The sequence below is a fragment of the Anser brachyrhynchus genome (genome assembly GCF_964034855.1).
Source record: "Anser brachyrhynchus genome assembly, chromosome: 15".
Classification (NCBI taxonomy): domain Eukaryota; kingdom Metazoa; phylum Chordata; class Aves; order Anseriformes; family Anatidae; genus Anser; species Anser brachyrhynchus.
In genome coordinates this window covers 14,343,077-14,360,409 of record NC_137733.1, presented here as the reverse complement: position 1 = coordinate 14,360,409, position 17,333 = coordinate 14,343,077, and the positions used below count along the sequence as shown (strand labels likewise).

The 17,333-nt window shown below is 44.3% G+C and overlaps 2 protein-coding genes across 6 annotated transcripts in view; both read left to right on the top strand.

The window, feature by feature from the left end:
* The window catches only part of SMURF1 (SMAD specific E3 ubiquitin protein ligase 1), a 46,956-nt gene extending 33,639 nt beyond the window's left edge, over positions 1–13,317 (top strand). For 2 of the 4 annotated variants that reach the window (XM_080557422.1, XM_080557424.1), the window contains exons 10-18: positions 891–1,095; positions 1,781–1,884; positions 3,462–3,576; positions 4,569–4,747; positions 5,643–5,780; positions 6,161–6,281; positions 7,793–7,994; positions 8,824–8,899; positions 9,625–13,317. In XM_080557422.1, coding sequence (XP_080413548.1) covers positions 891–1,095; positions 1,781–1,884; positions 3,462–3,576; positions 4,569–4,747; positions 5,643–5,780; positions 6,161–6,281; positions 7,793–7,994; positions 8,824–8,899; positions 9,625–9,724 — 1,240 coding nt within the window. In that variant the 3' untranslated portion in view covers positions 9,725–13,317. Of the gene's footprint in view, positions 1–890; positions 1,096–1,780; positions 1,885–3,461; positions 3,577–4,568; positions 4,748–5,642; positions 5,781–6,160; positions 6,282–7,792; positions 7,995–8,814; positions 8,900–9,624 lie in introns of all 4 variants that reach the window. The other 2 variants (XM_080557423.1, XM_080557421.1) reach the window with 1 other exon arrangement.
* A 2,698-nt stretch (positions 13,318–16,015) lies between these two features.
* Positions 16,016–17,333, top strand: part of RNF216 (ring finger protein 216) — a 76,916-nt gene continuing 75,598 nt past the window's right edge. For both annotated transcript variants that reach the window (XM_080557416.1, XM_080557420.1), the window contains exon 1: positions 16,016–16,162. The gene's annotated coding sequence lies outside the window, so the exon portion shown is untranslated. The remainder of the gene's footprint in view (positions 16,163–17,333) is intronic.

Sequence of the window (17,333 nt, the reverse complement as noted above, 5' to 3'; positions counted from 1 at the left end):
TGCTTCCTTGAGCTGCAGACAACAGGGATATAAAGCCAGCCGCAGTCTGGTTGCCTGGTCCTGTGCACAGCCGGCTTGGGTTTAGCAGGATTTAATAAGTTCAAGCTCTGCATCACACAAAAGCAGCTGAACTGTTACAGACCTGACCCTGGAAGCAGTCTGACAGTGCTTGTGCCTGAGCTAAGAATTTTTTGTGGATCTGAGTTGTCTGTGCTTGAAGCGAGCTGTGGAATCTCTGGATCTAAAAAACAAAAATAAAACAACAAAAAATAATCAATCAAAGAAAAAAATATCTGCAACCCAAATAAACCCCTGATGGATAAAGATAGTTGAATATTTGAAGCTGCATCTATCTGGGACAAGTACCCCTTTCTCTTCATAGATGCAATTCTTTTTACTGCATCAGTAATCCCCAGCCTTATTTTGGGTGGAGCTGGAAAAAAAGTTCATAGCAGTTGTTAGGTGGTTCCATTTATAAAGCTGCTGTTGTGTTAGAGATCTCTTTTCATGTTACACTCTTGGAAGTTGTCTCCATGTGGGAGAAATACCACAAAGTCTTTAATTACTGTTCAGTCAGCATTCAGTGATCTTGCTCCATAGTAACAGAGGATGCCTTCTGCAGTGTATTACCATTAAAAAAAGAAAAAAAGAGAAAAAAGAAAAAAGAGAAAAACCTTAGCTGGAAATTGCTGAAACTCTTGACTATTGTACAAGTCTATATTCCTTATATCCGTGAATGTTGTGTAGTGATGTTATAGACGTTACCCACCTGAATATATATTTTACTCCAAGTTACTCCTAGAGAAGCTTGATGAGTTCTTTCCACTGTTGCTTGTCCGTCTTCCTTATTGTTATGCTTCTAGGATAAATATTTTACTTTTCTTTCAAAGCCATCAATGCCAGCTAAAAGAGCCCAGCCAGCAGCCTCTGCCAGCTCCAAATGAGGGGTCACTAGAAGACGGTGAGGAATTGCCTGCACAGAGATATGAAAGAGATTTGGTACAAAAATTGAAAGTTCTTAGACATGAGCTCTCCCTTCAGCAACCGCAAGCTGGTCACTGCCGCATTGAAGTATCCAGAGAGGAAATATTTGAGGTATTTGACTCTTTACTACTAATAGCAGCTTTTGTCATTCAAGAGGTAAATAAAACTGATCTTTTATTACATCAAGTTTGTTTAGTGAAAGAATTGGTGAATCTGGTAGCATCAAATGAGTTGCCTGAACTCTGATAAAATATGAAACTAAAGGAATGGGGTTTGACATGGGAGTTGGTAAGAATAAATTCTGAGTGCAGATTGCTTTCGTACTCTTTTGCCAATACAAAATTTCAGTTGCTAAAACTCCTGCACCTTACATAAGGACAGGTAAGTTGCATACACTTTACAAGGGTTTTACGGACAAATATGAGCATTCTTTTTCATTTAGAAATGACAGTAGTTGAAGGGCATCTGTAGGCTTGCTGTTACAACTTGTATATTTAGGCATTTAAAATGTAACTGTGGTTAGGAATTCTCCTATTCTTGGATTGGATTACTTTCTAAGCACCTTTGTGTAGCAAAAGGGAATTAAGCATTCTGTGGACTTTATGCTAATAAATATTAGAGTTGTCGTTGGAATGTGCTTTAGATTAGTCCTTTAACAGAATGTTTTCTGTAGCTGAGTAACAATCCAGGTATTATACTAATGCTTCTTAGTAGAGTTAATTATAGAAAGGAAATAAAATGTCTAATCTGATTTTTAAAAAATTATATGTTTTTATATATCTATACACACGTACAGGAATCCTACCGTCAGATAATGAAGATGAGGCCGAAGGACTTGAAAAAGAGGCTTATGGTAAAATTTCGAGGAGAGGAAGGCCTGGATTATGGAGGAGTAGCAAGGTGAGATTTTGGGTTTGTCTGGCACTTTTTAACTAAAATTGTCCTTAAAGTGACCCGTGGCTGATATTCCCTTTCAAATGATCTGTTGATAGTATATGCAGATTTTTTGTGATCTTATTTATAGATACTGGTCTTGGGTTCAGTCTTTGTTCCAAGGTAGATTGGAAAGTGAAGGCATGTGACTTAACAGTTGTCCTGCAGCCCTCCTACTGTCAAAGGCTCATACTGAATGATTTGGTATGCTTTGGATTTGGGAATGCTACTGGAGTTAACGCTAGATTGAATTGTTTCCATTTCTCCTCTTCCCCATAAATAATCCGTTTTCATCACCATTACCTGGTGATTGTAGGAGGCTTGTTTAGGGTAGGCTATTGATCTTACTCTAGGAAGTGCTGATCTCAGCAACATGATGCAGTTTCAGCGGTGAATATGATATCAGCTAAAACTGCAAGGTCTGTCAAGAAGCATACAGATTCTGAAGTAAAATCCAAACCAGAGTACAAGTTTTGTTAAATACACATCTTATTTACAGTGAAGGAATTCCAAGGCAATGGGGCTTCTTTTTTAACGTATAAGACACATTCAAGAGAGTCCTGATCTGTTGGAGCAGTAGTCAAGATGAACACATCCTAAACAAAGGCTAAAGTTTTAGATCAGACTTGCCTGCCTGTTAAAAACAGTCATTCCTTAAGAGTCGCATCAGTTCTGGAGTTGATTATATCATTGCCAAAATGCTCATCTTTGCAGTGGCTGAGATGCATCACATAAATTCACTGGGGGATTTTTCAAGTCCACAAAAGCTGCATTACCCAGCAACCTATGGCTGGACAAAGGAAAGAAGTTAGAACATTCTGAGCTGCCGTACGCAAGGCAACCTTGAGAGTCTTCACTGTTGATGTCTGTATTTCCCTGATGGCTTTCATAATTGCCCATTGGCTGGAAGACTCTTTGAAATTAGTCCTGCTCCACTTCAAAGCATTAAAATTCATAGTTCTCTCAGAATATTTTGCACCTGCAATGGGTGTCCTCTACCAAATTTAATAAGAAAGGAGTGTTTGTGATGGGAAGTGGGGAGGTCACAAATAGCTTTTGTTCAGTTCTGGTCCTTGAATGTTACTGAGATGAGAGGAGAATTTACCAGACCCATCTTCTTTTAATGGGTTTGGTCTCTGCCCCTTCTGAACTCTGATGAAAGCAGAGATTCTGTAATCATCAAGTATTCTGTAAAAATACTTGTTTGTTTTTGAAATGGATATTGTTCAGATAACGATTTCTTTAAGTATGACTCTGACAGGTGAGGAGTATGATGGTATTGCCTAATTGCTTACTAGCTATGCTAATTGATGTTAATTCCTTCAGTACTTACAAACTAAACCAGGCTGCCTGTGAGTGAAGTAAGTCACTTGATAGCTTTCTAAGCATACCTCTTTGGTCTGCAAATGGAGGGCAGTACAAAATGATTTGATTAGAAATAAGAAACTCGTACCTGATAACTCTGTTGATGATTCACAATAACTGTGTTGTCTGAAACTTAAGTGGAAGTTGCTCTCCCTTCTAAAATACCACTTTTTTTGCAGAGAATGGTTGTATTTACTGTGCCATGAAATGTTGAATCCATATTATGGACTCTTCCAGTACTCTACAGATAATATTTACATGCTGCAAATCAATCCAGACTCTTCTATCAATCCTGTAAGTATCGACTTCTGAGCGACATACCTGCTTTAAGAGATCGTTCGTCCCTTGCAGGTTTTCATTACAGCTGTCTTTTCATGCCAAGAGTGTAAACAGACAGTGAAGTGGGGTAAGAATGTGTTAATGAATCTTATATTGACATAGTACAGAGGAGAGGGCGTTGTACAGAAATGAAGCACATGAGAGAGGAGATCTCCTTTGAGACCTGAAGTATCTGAATTCTTTAGGTTGTCATTTGAGACTCAGTACTGGATGGGGCTGCACATTGGTTCTGATACGATATGTGTAGGTAAAAATGTTCTTTGCTTTACATGCAGATGGTTGTGTAAACATCATTGCATCATGAGCAGTGTTCACTTCATGACTGTAGGGGCTCGTAAGTCTTGCTTGCCCTTTTGCAGTAAGCTGCCGTGCTTTCTCTTTTTTCCCTTATTGGAGAACTTGTACTGATGCAGAACCTAAAAGGAGCAGCAATTCTATATTAGCATGGGGGACTTTTTCCTGACATAATTAATTTGCTGTGTGAGATGGGGGAGATAAATTGGGAGAATATCAACTATAGAACTTAAACTAATTTGAAAACTGAGGCATATGAGTAACGTAAAAGACATGTGAATGAAACAAGCACATGCCTTGCTTCCTCAAGAGTAAGTGAGCACAAACATTTTGGTGGTTAAACAAAAAATAAACTAATTTGTTTGCAATTGTCATATATTTTTGGATTCCGGTGCTTTCATGGGGATTTTTTTTTCTCTGAATTTTGCTGTTTGTGAGGTCTAGAAGGCTTGCATCCAGTTTATTAGGTAATGCACAGACATTTGTTTGAGATGTTTAATTATTAAATGCTTCTGTTCTTGGTTATGTTATGAGGAAAAATGGTGGCTCCTAGTGCCCAGAGGGTTGCAGATAACTTGCACTTATGTAGCCACAAGATGTCAGTGTTGGAGTGTCTTCCTGCTGCCTGATTTTTCTCTCCTCTCTCCCCGCAGGACCATTTGTCTTATTTCCATTTTGTTGGTCGGATAATGGGTTTGGCTGTGTTCCATGGACACTATATTAACGGGGGTTTCACAGTCCCCTTTTACAAACAGCTTCTGGGGAAACCCATTCAGCTCTCTGATCTGGAATCTGTTGACCCAGAACTACACAAAAGTTTAGTCTGGATTTTGTAAGTACTGTATTTACCAGTTGCCTTGCTGTGGAGGAGATGGGGCAGAGTATGCTGGCAGTAGTGAGAGAGTGCTTCATGGAAAATGCTTGCAAGGATCTTGTGGTGGGGGAGAGCTGTACAAAATTACCAAATAACTGTTTCTATGCCAAAAAACTCAACATGCATGAGGAAGAGTCTCACGCAAAACTCTTTGTTAGCCCTCCTTGCAGCAAATTAGGTTCTGAAACATTGTGTTGCATGGGTGTGGTAGAATGCTACAGTTCCAAAATCCAAACTCAGAGTTCTGAGGAAGTACAATCTTTGTTCAAAAGAAAACGTGGCTCAGTTACCAATTTTGTTTAAAAAGGAAATAAATGGAATTAATTTCAACTTCTGTACATTTACAGTTCAGAACAAAATCCACCATTACTTACAGCTTTGGGACTCTTCAGCATTGCTTTGCATTGTCTCTTTTTTCACAAATGCTGTTTTAAATTTTATATTTTAAGTTATTGGTATGTTGTCCACATTCATTGAATGAAACCTCTTATGTGCTTCACACCGACACATGGCAGCAAATTGGTTTATTACTGTGTGTGTGCACATGTGTGCATGTATAGGATTTAATCATTTCTTCATTATCCTGAGTACTACTAAAATTAGAAGAGTGACAGTGACATGTCTGGACATCTCTTCAGCATTCATTAAGCTATACAAAAATTGATGATTGTGGCAGTACTGCTCTAGTGGTGTGAAATGCAGATGGATAGTTGCTAGGTTTATCCTGAAGACTGTCTCAGTGTTCAGATTTAAAAACAAACAAAAAAAAACAAAAAAAACACATCAGCATCAGCTCTGAGAGTTATCAAAATATCAAGAATGCTAAGTTTACCTTCCATTTTTCATTTGCTAGAGAGAATGATATCACCCCAGTTCTGGACCACACTTTTTGTGTGGAGCACAATGCTTTTGGGCGGATTTTACAGCATGAACTCAAACCAAATGGCAGGAATATTCCAGTGACAGAAGAGAACAAGAAAGAATATGTCAGGTATTGCAAAACAAAAATACTTCCTGCAAATGTAGTGGAAAGAAGGTAGTGAACACTTTTTTTTTATATATATATAGTGAAACTAATGGAATGGGTATTTTAAAGGGAAATACCTGAGTCATAAATTACGTGAGTGTTTTCACACAATGTGCTATTGTAAGACCTGGGAAGATGAAGGTTGTGAATTGTACTTTGTGTTTTCTGTTGATGGTGCAATAATTAATTGTTGATGGAAAAAGGAACTAATAAGCACTTCTTTCATAAAACAAAATGCGTCTATTAAAGCTAGTTGGTCTGTAAAATGAGCTTTTTCATGCTCTGCTATAAAAAGCCCAATGCCATCTAGCTTGTCATCCCTGACTTTTTTTTTCTTCCCCCAGGTTATATGTAAACTGGCGATTTATGAGAGGAATAGAGGCACAGTTCTTGGCTCTGCAGAAAGGTTTTAATGAACTTATTCCTCAACATCTCCTCAAGCCTTTTGACCAGAAGGAACTTGAGGTATATATATTATCCACTTGGAATATTATTTCTTAATTTTTAAGATCAACAATAAAGCACTGATTTTTAAAAACCGAATAAATAAATTTATCAACACAATTATAGTTTACATACCAAAAAGTTGTGTATTTATTTAACTAAACATTTTTTGGTTTATTCTAGACATTCTTTGGGTTAGCGTTAGTGAGAGGGCTACTTAAACAGGGAAAGACAAACACCTCACGTTGTGTAACCAAGGACTAATGCTCAAAGCAGGTGGTCTGGGCAGAGAGGGAGTACTGAAAGTCTGAGGAATTGTTGGCAAGACCTAACCTGTTATCTACCCCAGAACTTGTTTTCTTCAGTAACTGCTTTAATACGTGGCTGTTCCTATATGCACCCAGGGCATGGTTTCCAGTGGGTAAGACAGAAATGTTAGAGCATGTAGAAAAGAAACGGAGTTGTCTTCTCATGTAATCCTGAGGTATAGAATGCTACTCCTTCAAATAACTCTTATTATAGCCATTTTCCATCTGTTGTTTCTTAATAAATAAGGTGTCCTGTGGAACGTGGACTGTTTTGGGGTATTGGAAGAAATAGTTTCATGCTGGTAGTTTTTGCATACCAATTAATCACAAAGTTACTGCACTCCCTGTGCTAGCTGTTTGAAAAGGCAGATTAAAAATCCATTAAATATTTCAATGTCATCTAAGTTAGGATAGTCACAACTGCCCTAATAATGTAAATTAGCCTAAGTGGGTGCTATCTTGGTGGAACAAAAAGACAGCCGCTAAATGCTAGCTCTCAGAAATGTGATCCTCAATATGAGATATTATGGGAAATAGAATATGACACACGTTTTGTTTTGAGTGATGATGTCTTCTGTATGCCATTTATTTGTTGTTGCCAGGGTAGCTGGTTAGATTCGTGGCCAACAGTGACTTTCTTTCACGGTATTTTGCAATCTGGTTTCATCTGGAAGAGAGATTGAATTGAAGTAATACATCTAGTCCTTGTCAGAGGATCTCACAAAAGACATCAGAAAACAGATGCAAAGTGTTTGTAGTTTGTGGTCAGTTCTGGAACAACAGACCAATTGGGATGATACCAGGAACTGAGCAGGATTTTCTCATGTTTTGTTATTAGCACTTCTATAACAAACCCAAGTCAGGGAAATGATGTGTCTAGATGACATGCCTTCTTCCAAGTCTGTGCTGCACTCTCATAAAGATATGCTGTACTTTCCAGGTAGCATAGATTTAAAAAGCAGGTACTGAATGGGCATTTAAGTCTAGTTTCCTGTGAAAATGTCAGTTCTGGTAAGTGTAATCCTCAGCCTCAGTTTCATTGCAGTTCAACTGGCGAGATTTACTTCCTGTTCTAAACTGTTTTGGAGCATTAACTGTGCACCAAAAAAGGTGGCTCAAGTGTGTAAAGAACGCTAGCCTTTGTGAAATAGCTTGATGTATGATTTTATAGCTGAAAACCTGCACCGACTTTGAATGTTAAAGCATTTCCTAATCCTTTAACAGCTAATCATAGGAGGCCTGGATAAGATAGACCTGAACGACTGGAAGTCAAACACACGTCTAAAGCACTGCATGGCAGATAGCAATATTGTGAAGTGGTTCTGGCAAGCAGTCGAAACATTTGATGAAGAAAGAAGGGCAAGGCTGTTGCAGTTTGTGACGGGTTCAACGCGTGTCCCACTTCAAGGTTTCAAGGCTTTACAAGGTGACTGATGTGGAGGCCGAGTTAATGGGTGGTGGGAGAAAGATAAAAATCGTGGTATTTACTAGGCCCTCGTAGAATATCAGCAAGTTACTGGATAACTCAATTACTTACAAACTTTTCATCCCAAGAGCAGTTTTACATTTGTCAGCAGCTGACAGTGACCACTTCAGTTGTTTTGCTGATAGTGATACAAGCTGGAAAATCTGTCATCGTGTGGCACTTAGGCTGGTGTCAATATTAGCTTATCAGTCTCTTACAACTTTCTGGACTGATGTTGTTAGTGTCATTGCATGCAAGCATGCACATGATTATAGAGCTGACTGAACAACTCTTAAGTGAAAAGTGTGTTTCCTTCGCTCTTTGGCAGCAAACCATTAGACTTTAAAGTAAAAGTTCCTGAAAATTGGAATATTTGTCATCGGAAAAGGTGGCAGTGTTTCAGGCTGTTGTGATTCTCCTGATGATGTTCCAACTGTTTGCTGGCAGTAAGCTGATCTTCAGAATTAAAATGCGTAGTTCTGTTTTGCACGGCAAGTCTGCTTGCGCTTGAGTCTCTTCATTTCTGAAGGTGCAACGTTGTCGATGTGAAATTTAGCTGCCTTCCAAAATAGTAGGCTGCAAGTTTATTGTCATTAAGAACCCCACCACTTCTCTTATCTCTTCACTAGCTGCACATCTGACCTGTGGACTTAGTCATATAACATACTTGTATTTGCATCTGGAACTGTAATTTTCTCACTTTCCTTTTTGTAAGTAGCAAAATGCATGTGCACGAATGATGTTTTTTTGAAGTGCATTAACTAGAATGTCTGTCTGTAAGGTTCTACAGGCGCTGCAGGCCCCAGACTGTTTACCATCCATTTAATAGATGCAAACACAGACAACCTTCCAAAAGCCCACACTTGGTAAGATGAAAACACTTTGTTTGTCAGTACTTGCTTTCTCGTTGTCTTGGTTTAAAGTAGTCATCTCTCTTGGTCCTGGATGTAGATCAACCCATGTGATGTGTCTAGATGAATCCAAGTGTGTTCTGCTAGCTTGGAAATATCTGCACTCCGCAGCCAGCAAAATAATTGACTTCTGTTCTAGCTTGATTTATGTTTTCTGTAATATCTGTGGGTTTTGTTTATCCCAAGGTTGATTAGCCTCAATAGTGAGATGCATGGTTCCACATGTTTAGGATTACAAAGAATAGTTTTCAGATGTAAAATGTAGGATGTGTGCGCTATTGGTACAGTATAGGCACAGAACTAAGCTCTTGTACAGAAATCTCACTCTGTCAGGGACAGGAAATCATTTCAGCAGAGGCACAGATTATATGCAGGCAGAGCAGGGAGTAGGCCTGCCTGGTGTCTTGCTTTATTTGCAAGTCTCCTGCATCTGCCACCTGTCTCCTCCTCCCAAATGCAGCCCTGGTAAGTCACGCATTCCTGCTGCAGAAATAGTTTCTTTGATCTTGTCTCCTTCAGCCATTGAAGGGGCCGAGGCTTTCTTTGACATTAATTTTACAAATTCTGCCTATACGTAGCTGATCTAGGATTTGATTGCGTTTTGTTGTTCGTTTAGTTGTCTTGTTTTCAATAAATGTGTTAGATTCGTGTGCTGCAACGTGTTGTTATTTTACCTCTAGCTTTAACCGGATTGACATTCCGCCTTATGAGTCATACGAAAAGCTTTACGAGAAGCTGTTGACAGCTGTGGAAGAGACATGTGGGTTTGCTGTGGAGTGACAAAGCAACCAAAGGAAACAGATGCTAGCTCATGGACCACCAAATCAAAAGCTAGAAGAAGCTTGCTGCGAACTTCCTGCTAAGCTGTCTGAAGCGTCAGAACTCTAGACAACTTAGAGATGGGTTGTTTCCCTTCCACTGCTGGTGGATGAGGGTGGGGGTAGGGGCTTTTGTTGGTGGTTTCCAACTCTTTTTCCCCTTTGTTACAAGAAGCCCTTCCCTCTTCTTCCATCCCCCATGAAACGAAATGCAGCCAAGTTCAGCATTTGGCTTTGGATACACAGGATATTCTGCTAGATTTGTAACACATATTGTGATAGGGTCAGTGACCTTTTTTTTGTTTGTTTTTTGTTTTGTTTTTTTAAATAGGAGAATCAAAGTGTAATTAAGAATGAGCTTGATTTGCTGAGGACTTGCAACTGGTAGGTGTACCTGGTTAGTTTGTCTTAAATCAAGCTTGAGCCCTGTAGAGTCCAGTGGGTGCAGCGTGTCTGACTGGCACTAGAATTTGCATTGCACATTTTAAAAACCTGTTTAAAAAGTGAACTTCTAGCAGAAGATGCCTCCATATGAACACTTAACTGAAAGGTAAAGAAATTCAAGTTCTGCCTTAGCAGGAAGCTCCCAGTGGAAGCTGTGGCTCACCTTGAGAAAAGTGAAGGAATTGGGGACATTGCTTAAATGGTATTGTATGATTTCTTTTTGGTTGTCCTGGATGAAACCTAATTGTTTTGCACATGAAAACAATTATTTCCTCCTGCAGAATTACTTTCCATAGTTTGTTCAGACGTAAGTACCTTGCAGAGAAGCTTTGTAAGGACGAGACAGAGGACAAGATTTATTCAATTCCAAAGCAGTGATTTCTGTGCCACTGTTTTACCCGAGATGTTGGTGTGACTTCAACTTCTAAGACTCAAAATGAAAATAGCTAAAGGCTAAGTCAACAGAGCAAGCTCTTGTTCTGAAGTTTTTGGCCTTCTGAAAGGTCTGTTTGGAGGCTGAGGTAAAAGGGTAACTATATAGTGAATACATTTTAAGTGTTATGGAAAGCTACTGGAACGATTTATGACTTCAGTTCTGTAGGGATAAAATTTCTCCAGAGAGCCATATAAGGCAATTTTTTCAGATATCCGAAACTAATATTAAAAGGTTGGTTCTCTAACATTGCTAAAATGACTTCCCAGGGGAAACAAAAGCAAATCAAATACCTGAATCACTAACATTTTTCCAGTTTGCACACCGAGATGAGACAGTATTCTAACAAATAACACAGCTTCAGAAAGACCCGGTTATCTATCAAACATGTCTAAACTTAAGTAAAGCAGACTTGCTTGTATAGGATTCTTTTTTTTCTTTGGCAAGCCTGATTTTTAGAGAGATTCATTACTGAAACATTTAACAGATGTTTTGTTTATGGAATAGTGTATTGAAATTCAGCTGTGGGTAAGAGATTGTTCTTAGAAGATGTCTACTGGAATACTTCTATTTTGTCTTTTTTAAATTGAATTTGATAATAGCTTTAAACTGTGATAGGACAGAAGGTAGACACTTGTCAAAATCCTGGCATCTTTTCTCCGTTTTGTTTGTTTCCATTGACCATAATTCTTGTGATTTGATGTTGGGAGTGAGGATTGCATTGGAGGTGTAAAATTGTACCATATTGTGAGACTTGCACAGGGTGGCTAAAGGTGCTCATCTCGCAAGATTGTACGGGAGCGGTGTATTTCGAGCTGTTCTGCAGGCATCTTGGTGCGCTTGGGGACCAGTTTCTGCAGTACCGATTGCTGGGAAATAAATGAAATTACGTGAGTGTCTTGCAGGAAAGAGAGGAAACGCAACTGTCTGCAGGTGAGCATCTGTACAGTCTTGGGCTGAGTAGCAGAATCCCCACAGCCCTGGCTTTTCAAAATGACTGTGCAGCCGTACGTGTTCATAGGGTGTATTTAATCCTTTCAGTATGTTTGAATGTGCAATAAACCAGTCAGATAGGAAAAACACGAAATAGATTATCGCCCCAAAGCTTTGCATGCAGCCTCATGTGGATTCTTCACTAAAAGAGTTTAAAAACCAACTACTAAAGCCCACCACTAACAGAAATCCTGTCACGCAGGCTCTACATGCAGCACAACCGGCTCAGTAAAAGCCAAGCGAGGTGAAGGTGAAGGCCCTTGATTTGGAGATCGATAGGTCAAGTAGCTTTATGCCAGTGACCCAGTTGGCATATGATAGTTCCTGATGTCTTTGCTAGGTCAGTGTTTTATTGAATGCACAAGATAAGAATAGGCAAGGATTGTTGTTTTGAGAAGTCTGTACGTCTTTTGCTGTATTTAAAAGCCCTTGTCAAGGTACCTCCTCCTTGCTGACGATAATGAGAATAGGGCACTGTCTTCTTAATTATTTTAGTTCTCTTTTAAACAGCTTCACCACCCCTCCCATTGTGTGTTGTCTTTGCAATTTTGTGCCACTTCAGTGATGATGACCTGTTTTTTTTTGGTATTGTTCTGTACATGCAATTGAGGCAGGCCTTAAAGCTGAATGGACGGATGGAGAAAATAAAGAAGCGAGGCAGTGTGAGTTTTAAATGATGATTTCTTCTTCCGGTGGCTGCTTTCAAGGCCAGGGAAGGATGAAATGCAAACAAGAGTTTGCATGGCTCAAGCCATTGACTCTTTGAGGTCTTGGGGGCTGTTCGGGTAACCTCAGCTGTCCGAATTTGTGTGTTCATGCCCACTTGGTCTGCCAGCGCTCGAACTGGTTGTTACTTCTCAAACTTGCCCAAAGAATAACATGAAGTCTGGTGTTCGTTCTGTCATTGCGCGTTCCACCTCGTACACACGTATGTCTTGGATCAGACCTGAAGGAAACACAAGGTACAACGTGTCTTTTGTTCCTGTCCTAAAGGCAAACCTAAAAGCTGGTCCATTGGCACAGACCTTCAGTGCTTGCCCTGATACTGCTCATCAGCCTATTCTACACGCTCAGGGATGCAGGAAACCACCACTTTGCTCGTGTTTTAAATCGGGAAGAAATGAGACTGCTTTCTGAATGCTAGCATTAACTTGGGCATTATGTTAGACAAGACCCTGCTTCGAAAAGGCTGCTCGAAGCTCCAAGTGGTGAAATCAAAGTTCGCTCAGCAGTATGTACTTAGTTCAAGTTGAGGTGGTTGTGAAATCCAATAGATTTTGTAAATTAGTGATCTGGCCACCAGGCCCTCAGTGCCCAGGTTCAGGGCCGCATGGCACAGCAAGTTCCCAGAAACACAGTATGGATCTGTTTTTAATTTGTTAATTTTCGTTCCTCAACCACTTTATAATGTATTTTTTTTAATTTATTATTTTGTAATGTCATGTTTAAGTATTGCTGCTATCCTTGTTATTCTTCCCACTGTTTTTATTGCAGATTTATTTTGTGAAAGTTGTACACTAATGTTTCATTTTATGTCTAAATCAAAGTATTTAAAGAAATACTAGTTCTATTTAATGTGGTTATGGAACCAGCTGGAATAAACAGTGATTGTATAGTAGGCTGGACCCAGGAGGTCATGTTCATTTTTGTTACATATGCAATAAACTCACGACTTTAAACTCTCGCTATCCACCGCTTTGTTAACATATTTATGGCAGCTGTAGGAAAATTGGTAGGCTCCAAATGAGAGGGAGATAGCGCTGTGCTTAGCTTAGCTGGAGGTGGGGGTGGAGGCTAAAGGCGCAGTGTTACAGGAGGCGACGACAACAACAACAACAAAGTATTGCTGACATTAAAAAAATCTGTAGCATTATGAAATATTTAGTAAGGTTAAAAACTAATCCCATTTAGGTTTAAAGACCCGGAGTTCAGGGTAATGCAGCTCTACCGGTGTTTGCGGTGACTGGGCTCACGAATATCGAGCGTCAGCGATTTCTCCCAGCATTGGCTCAGCGCGTTCTGAGCAGAGGTGTCTCGGCAGTGCGCGAAGCTGTGGGAGCTCGGTGGACAAGCTCTGGAAACCCAAACTCAGTTCCCAGATCTACGCAGAGGAGAGAACGCCTCCTTTCAGTCCTTCTTCGCTTACCAGCCTCAGTCCATTTCTGTTCTCATCTGTCCTGTTTCTTTTCCAAAAAATCTCAGTTTTCAGGAGAAAAAAAACCAATAATCTCCCCTTAATAAAAGCTGGAGAAAGATTGATTAATGCTGATAAATTTGCTTTTGGAGTGTTTTGCAAGGGGAGAAAGGGTGGTAGGAGCCTGCCCGCAGCCGGCTGGCAGCCAGCGCTGATGGTACCAGGCTTGTGCTGCCGCGCAGCGTTCCCCTCCTAAAACCTACAGCTAGGCTTCCTTTAATCCGTGTAGATTTTTTTAAAATAATAATTTTTCAATAATAATCTTTTATTATTTGTGTAACATCACAGGGTGGCCAAATGCACCGACGTACCAGGGTTTTGCCTGCCCCTTGTTTCAGCAGGAGGGCTTGAACAACTTGCAATTGACGGCGTGGAGCAAGAAGCACTGTCAGTCCTTCGGTGCTCGGTCCCACGCTCGTCCTGCTTTCTGTTTTCTTTAATAAAGACGTTTTGGGGAAGCATTCCTGATTTCTGTTATGTCTTTCTTTTGCAGACATAGCTGAGATAAAGAGGATTCCTGTAGCCTGCTTCAGATCGGGTACGTTGTAGGACTCTTGCACCACGAGAACTTTTTGAAAACAAACCAAATTACTACTTCTCTTAAATCTCAGAGCTTAAGTAATTCACTGTCTCGTTTAGAGGAGCTTGGCAGGTCAATTAAATTCCTCAGGTTAAGTTCTCCAGTCTCTGCCTCTTTCTGCAGGATGTACAAACCGTCCTGTGAGGAGTGCTGGTGTAGCAGTGGTGATTTCTGTTCGGATTAATCACGATCCTCCTGCGTCCTGGGCGCTCTGCTTTTTTCTGTTTTTTTTTTTTTGGTGAAACACCACCAAACCAAGGCTTATAACCCCTTCTGCGATCGCACGATTAGTTGCTGGCTGGATAACATGAGCGGTGCCCTGCAGATAGTCTCCCAGCCTTGGCCGGAGCCTTGTTTAATCGCTTGTGTCCCTCTAGGGAACAAGAGCCTGTCGCTTAGGACCAGGATCCTGCTGTGCTTTACCTGACACAAAATCTGCCAGGAGAGCTTAGGGCTGGCTGTACCGTGACAGGGAAGGAGGGTAGGCACAAACAGGTTCAGAATTGCTCTTTTATTTTCCTCGCGCTGCAACCTGCGCAGAAGAGGAGCGTTTAAGGGAGGGGAATTGTGGCTGCAGACAGCCGCCGAGAGCCCTGCCCAGCCGGCAGATCGCAGTCCCGCATCCAGAAGCAGCTGGCGTAGGAAACGGAGGTTGGGCCGCGCCTGAGCCCACATGGCTGAACCGCAGCGGGCCCTGCACGGAGAGGGGGACGGAGAAAAGCGTCCCTGGGAGCCCCCGGGGTTGCTCTTGGTGTTTGGCCGGGTTCTAGAACAGGATCTGCGAGACAAACCCGGGCCCGATGGCGAGGAGAAAGTCGGGTCAGACTCGCGCTGTTTCTACTGAGGTAACCCTGGTGCGGGTGAGCTCAGTGCGTTGGACATTTGAGAACCCATAGGGGACATAAGACCCCCTAATGGGGGATGTGGGACCCCCACGGGGGGCATGAGACCCCGTACTAAGGGCACAAGACCCCCCAGTAGGCGATATGAGACCCCCCTGGCTGATACAAGGACCCCCATAGGGGACAGGAGACCCCCATAGGGGACATGCCGCCTTGGCAGGACACCCCGTAGGGCTCATGGAACCCTCACAGGCAACGTGAGACCCCACAGGGGACGCAAGACCCCTTAATATGACATATGGGACCCCCACGGGGGGCATGAGACCCCTTAATAGGGAACACGAGACCCCATAGGGGACACGAGACCCCCTAAAATGAGATATGGGACCCCCACAGGGGGCATGAGACCCCTTAATAGGGGACACAAGGCCCCCAGTAAGGGCTATGGGACCTCTATAGGGGCTATGGGACCCCTACAGGGGACACGAGACCCCCCATAGGGGCTATGGGACCCCTATAGGGGCTATGGAACTCCAGTAGGGGCTATGGGACCCCCACAGGCCCCTCAGCACCCTCAGGTCCCTTCACCCCCCCCACCCCGTTCGCGCTCCAGCCCCGCCCCCCTCCAGCCCCGCCCCCCTCTAGCCCCGCCCCTCTCATAGCCCCGCCCCCTCATGGCCCCGCCCCCTCAGCCCCCGCCCCCCGGCAGGAGGCGGGGCTCCCCCCGGAGGACCTCCCCCCCCCGCACTCTATGGTAAGTTCAGGCCTCCGGGCCGGCCGCTCTGCCCGTCCCCCCCCCCCCCCCCTGCCTCCCGCCGCTGCTCTCTATGGTGCGGGGCGGGGCGGTCACGTGGGCCGGAAGGAGCCGGGCAGCGGCGGCGGCGCCTCAATGGAGCGGGGCCGGCGGGGGGGCGGTGAGCGCCGGGACCGGGGCCGGGACCGGGCCGGGGTTGGGGGGGCGGAGGAGCGGCCGCAGCCCGCTGGGGAACGGGAAGGGCCCGCTCCCGGTTCACCCCGGGGCTCCCCGCCCGCCTCACCGGGGCCTGGCCCCCCCCTCATAGCCCCGGGCCCGCGCCCCCCTCAGCCCCCGGGCCCGGTCTTCCCTCAGCCCTTACCCTCCCCCCTCACCCCGCTCCCTTCTCCCCGGCCCAAGGAGCGGGGCTGGGGGGCTCTGAGGTGTTTTTTTACCCCCCCCCCGTTGCCCGTTCCCGGCCGCCCCCCCCGGCTGCGGAGGGGCCCCGCACGGTGCCCCCGGGCTCTGTGAGAGACGAGGCCAGGCGGCTCCGGAGGCGGGCGGGGAAGGGGGGGGGGGGAGCGGAGGTCGGCCGCTCCGCTCGGGCCTCCGGGGGGAGGGGGGGGGTCTGTGGTGCCCTTCGGGTGTGGCGGGGGGGGGCCCGAAGCGCGGCTGTCCTCCCTGCCCGGGGGCTCTGCCCGCGTCGGAGAGGGCCCTGCCTGCGTGAGGGAGGCCTCCTGGCCCCCCCCCCCCCCCCCCCTTAACCGTTTTGGTTCCAGCACTGCTTCGGCTCGGCGGGAGAGAGCGAACGGTAGAAACGCAGAAATAACGCGGTGGTTTGGCGGTGGGGAGGCCCGCTGCAGGTTTCCGCCTTCGGCGTCGCGCCCGCTCTGTCCCCCCAAGCGGGAGGAGGGGGCCGGGGGTTTTGCACGCAGCCTTGCAGGGGCGAAGCGGTTTGGGACCGAAGAGGTTCAGTCAGCTCCCGGCCTCCTCACAAAGGAAAAGGGGCGAGTTAATCGAGGTAGCGCGTCCCGCGTTGGTTTGCAGCAGGTGAGAGGCGCAGGGCAGCCTAAAAAAAGTGCCACCGTCCCGGCGGCTGCCGGCACGCGGCTGGGCGCCGAGCGAGCCCGGTGCTGGCGTCGGTCAGCCGAGCGCTGGCTGCGCTCAGGAGCCTGCCCCGAGCGCCGTGCCGCTCGCTTTGGGTGCGCTTTGTGACCGCCAGCGTCGCCTCCAAACGTCTTCTCGTAACTTCCCGTGGAATCATGTTGCAGAGCGCTTGTACCAGAAGCAGAGCTCGCGGGGAGGAGTTCCAGCGTCCACGTGGCTCTTCGCGTCCTCGCCGCTTGTCAGGC